This window comes from Schistocerca nitens, chromosome 5 (genome assembly GCF_023898315.1).
Source record: "Schistocerca nitens isolate TAMUIC-IGC-003100 chromosome 5, iqSchNite1.1, whole genome shotgun sequence".
In the NCBI taxonomy this organism is placed as follows: Eukaryota; Metazoa; Arthropoda; class Insecta; order Orthoptera; family Acrididae; genus Schistocerca; species Schistocerca nitens.
Genome location: NC_064618.1, coordinates 868083814 through 868088144, shown reverse-complemented (window position 1 = coordinate 868088144; position 4331 = coordinate 868083814). Strand labels below are relative to the sequence as shown.

At 33.5% G+C, this 4331-nt stretch overlaps 1 protein-coding gene across 1 annotated transcript; it reads right to left on the bottom strand.

The window, feature by feature from the left end:
• Positions 1-2183: 2183 nt before the first annotated feature.
• LOC126260774 (uncharacterized) lies at positions 2184-3542 on the bottom strand. The gene is made up of 3 exons (XM_049958112.1): positions 3275-3542; positions 2737-3117; positions 2184-2629 (listed from the first exon to the last, which is right to left on the bottom strand). The coding sequence occupies exons 1-3, from the start codon at positions 3540-3542 to the stop codon at positions 2184-2186; spliced, it is 1095 nt and encodes a 364-aa protein (XP_049814069.1).
• Positions 3543-4331: the final 789 nt, after the last annotated feature.

Below are 4331 nucleotides of genomic sequence, written 5' to 3'. Positions count from 1 at the left end.
TTTCATTAAGAAGAGAGAAAATGAAATCTTTCACAAAATAGTAAAACCAAAGTATCCCAAAATAAAATATTGGTACAGATATGCATGTGACATAATCTGCTTAGAGCAGGAACCACAATCTTGCATAAAAGAACTTCATGAGGACATAAACATCATCTACCCTGAAATACGGTTCACTACAGAAACACAAACAGATAAAAACAATTTCTTAGCTCTCACCATAATAAGAGAAACAACAAACATGAGTTCACAAGTTATATGAAACATGCGATCACCAGCACCATCATTCGTAACCAATCCAATTACCCCATAAGCCATAAAGAAGCCACAACTAGTAACAGCCTACATCAAAAATTAACAATAGAAGGAAACTATCACATCCTAAAATCTATAGGCCAAGAAAAGAAAGTACTAAATGAATACACATTACTGTGGAATAAAACCTTCTTTGCTGCAACAGAAGAACTATATGAATAACACCCATCCCAAATACCCACCCCAAACAGCCATTCCAAAACCGCACATGATCAGCCTCTCTAAAATTAAGTTCCTTTCATTCCATACTGCACACCATTCACTCTCTGCGACTCCCTGACACCCTTTTTTCCTCCCTCTCTCTCTCTCTCTCTCTTTTTCTCTTTCTGCACCTGACCATCACCCCCCCCCCCCCCCCCCACCAACACTTATTTTATAAACACACACATAAATTAAACACCACAAACATCAACAACTCTTCAAATCCATCAACAACACTTCACTTCAGATCCATGTGTCACATCCCAAAAAACATGCTATAAAACAGATGACCACTATGCAGCCACAATAAGATATAATGGCAGTAGAAAATCTATGCTTAGCAAGGAAATCATATAAAATGAATGTGTAATGACAAAATTAAAAGAAATAAGAATGTTATCTTGACACAAAAAAGTAAAAATGCCACAACATCAAAAACACTCCAAACAACATAGTGATTCTTGGTTGAAAATGCATAATAAACAGAAAAATGAAATAACATTTTCCTGTTTGCAGATGACAAGCTGTAGATTGCATAGTAGAACTAAAGCTACTAGCATAAATATCCTATGACTTCCTCTGAGGTATGTAAATAAATGGATACATCCACCTTATTTTCAATTTTACCATGCAGTTAGAGACTTTAGACATATAATAAAGAAGCAACATAGAATGCATTCACTCAATGGTACATCTCTCAGATCTGTGCTGTGTGCAAAACCAAAGCAAAAAATATTTGACAGTAATTGTTCATGTTAGCAATTTAAATAGTATGTATGGAAAGCTTTCTTAAGGTAAACTTTTGCAGAAGGAAAATAAACCTATAACATCACTGAAGATAGCACAAAAAGTGCTGAAACATGTCTGGGGAAGAACAAAATTATAAAGGTGTCTTGCATAAAGTGTAATTCCTCTCCAACCTTGAACTGGAGGTTAATGAAATGAGTTTTCATTACTTGACAAATGAAGTATAAGTCAACATGACAGTGTGAATACATAGAAGTTTTACTTAGGTTTAGGTATATCATTTATTGAATTCAGGATTATCATTTATACCATATTTGAAATGTGTGCTAGCACAACTGGTATTCATTTATTTATTTATTTGTCCATATAAATCTCTTGTTCAGTACATATATTGTACACAGGATATTGGACAGAAAACCTTTTTTGCTATTGGTTTTTCAAACATCAAACACACATTTTTTAAATTTTTATGACAAACTGGATCTATACAGTTCATAGTTACAAATTTTTGAAATACTGTATAAACTTATTTCTGCAATTAAAGATACAAATTACATTTTTTCTTGCATAAGATACTGTAAGACTGAATAGTAGCAGTGTTTCAGAAGGTAGGTTGTCACAGACTTTTTAAAGCTCTGCAGTTCATGATAGGATTTTATGTGTCTTGGTAATCTGTTGTAAAGATTTGTTCTTGCATGATATACACCTTTTTGGCATAATGTGGTGTTATGATGATTAACACGTATGTCACTGTCTGACCTGGTACTGTAATCATGGACACTTTTGTTTTGAGGAAAAAGGTTTTCTTTTCTCAGTATGCTTTTTTTGACATGCATGACTACTTCCAGTATATAAATGCAAGGAAGGGGTAGATTCTTTAGATCATTAAAGAAAGGTTTGCATGGTTTTCTGCTGCTCACTCATTTCATTATTCTTATAATTGCCTTTTGATTCCTGAAAATTGTTGTGGCCTGGTGTACATTTCCCCAGAAAATGATACCGTACTTCAGTATTGAATCTACATGAGCAAAGTATACAGCCCTAACTGTTTCTGCACTAGTATTGTTGCAGAGAATTCTTACCACATAGCTTATTTTTGCTAGTTTTGAATTTAGGTATGTGATATAAGAGCTCCATTTAAGATTTTCGTGGATATGAATCCCAAGAAATTTAGTTTCATTGATAGCACAAATGTTTTGGTTATCTATACATATTAAAGGTTGTACCGGATTTTTATTTTGATCAGTGTGGAAATACATGAGTATCATCTTTTGGGGATTAACTATAAGCCTGTTTCTGGTAAACCATTCAGACACTCTTTTTGTAATATCTTTTGCAGATGCAGTAAGATTTTCTTCTTTATTCCCTTCAATCAATAGACTGGTACTGGTTCAGAATCCCTAATGTGTGATGGGAAATCATTAATGTAGACCAAAAAAAGAGAGGGACCTATAATGGAGCCCTGTGGAACACCATGACATAGTCCAAATGGTTGTGAAAGGTGTTTCTGGAGTTCATTTCCTTCCATGTTCTTAATTTCAGTTACCTGAGAGTGATATTCCAAATATGATTTAATCCACTGATTTGGCACACCTCTTATACTATACCATTCAAGCTTCCTCAGGAGTATAGAATGATCAATCACATCAAAAGCTTTTGTTAGGTCCAAGAATAAACCTGAGATATTTCTGTGGTTGTCCACTGCATTTAAGACATGGTTTATCAGATTGAAAGTGGCTTTTTCAATTGATCGCTGTGGTCTGAAGCCATGTTGACATCCATAAATAATATTATTCATGCTGAAGAATGTAATTAGTTTTGAAAGGAATACTTTTTCAATGATTTTCGAAAAACCTGACAATAGAGACACAGGCCTATAGTTACCCATACTTTGATGATCACCTTTTTTATATAGGGGTATTACTTTTGCTATTTTCAGTTGCTGAGGGAAGACACCACATGATAAGGATGAATTGCATATGTCCAATAAAGGCAAAAGTATTTGTCTTGCTGTTATTTTTTATAATATAATCTGGAATATCATCAATACCAATTGAATACTTGTTCTTCAGTGAATTAATGGTATTTAGGAGCTCTGTTGGGCTTTCTGGACTGAGGAACATGGATATATTATTTATTTCTATAGATGAAAGTTCTTTCCATGTTGTATTAGGTGGATTTCCAAATTTTTCCTTCACTAATTTTCCAGCAACAGTTGCATAGTAAGAATTGAAACTGTTTTGCAACTGCCGTAGGGTCAGTGACATTCTTGCCACCATGTGATATAATATTTTTGTGAGTTATCTTCTTCCCCATAAGATCCTGCACAGATTTCCACATGGACTTAGTTTTATTGGATGACTTCAGAATTCATTTGTCATTTTCCTTAATTTTTACCTCTTTAATGACCCGTTTCAAAACTAACTTGTATTTTTGAAATAATTATTAAATTCTAGGCTGCTGTGAGTTTTTGACTGCAGAAAAGGTTCCTGCTTCCTTTTACAAGATACCCTAATGCCTGATGTAATCCAGTTTTTGAATCTATCTGTGCTTTTGGAGATAACTTTCCTTTGTGGTAAAGCTATGTCAAAGTTATGCTTGAAAATGTTCAAAAATGTTTCCATCTTTTCGTTGGTAATAGAGGTATCATATGCTTCTCTCCAAGATTGTTCACTGATTAGGTACTGGAAGTATTCAATATTTTTCCTACTATAAATTGAACACTACTGATTTGAATTACTTAACTTATAAATAAAATGGATATGTGACTTCTTATCTGATTATATACATTGAGAACAATTTTATTTGACACATATTTACTTACACATACTGTATGATCTTCGTATGATACATTGAGATCATTCTTGGTGAGATACGCACTACTGCTTTGCTACATATTGGGCAGTAATTGTTCATATTCGCAATTTAAATAATATGCATGGAAAGCTTATTTAAGGTAACAATTTTGCAGAAGGAAAATAAACCTATAATATCACTGAAGATAGCACAAAAAGTGCTGAAACATGTCTGGGTAAGAACAAAATTATAAAGGTGTCTTGCATAAGGTG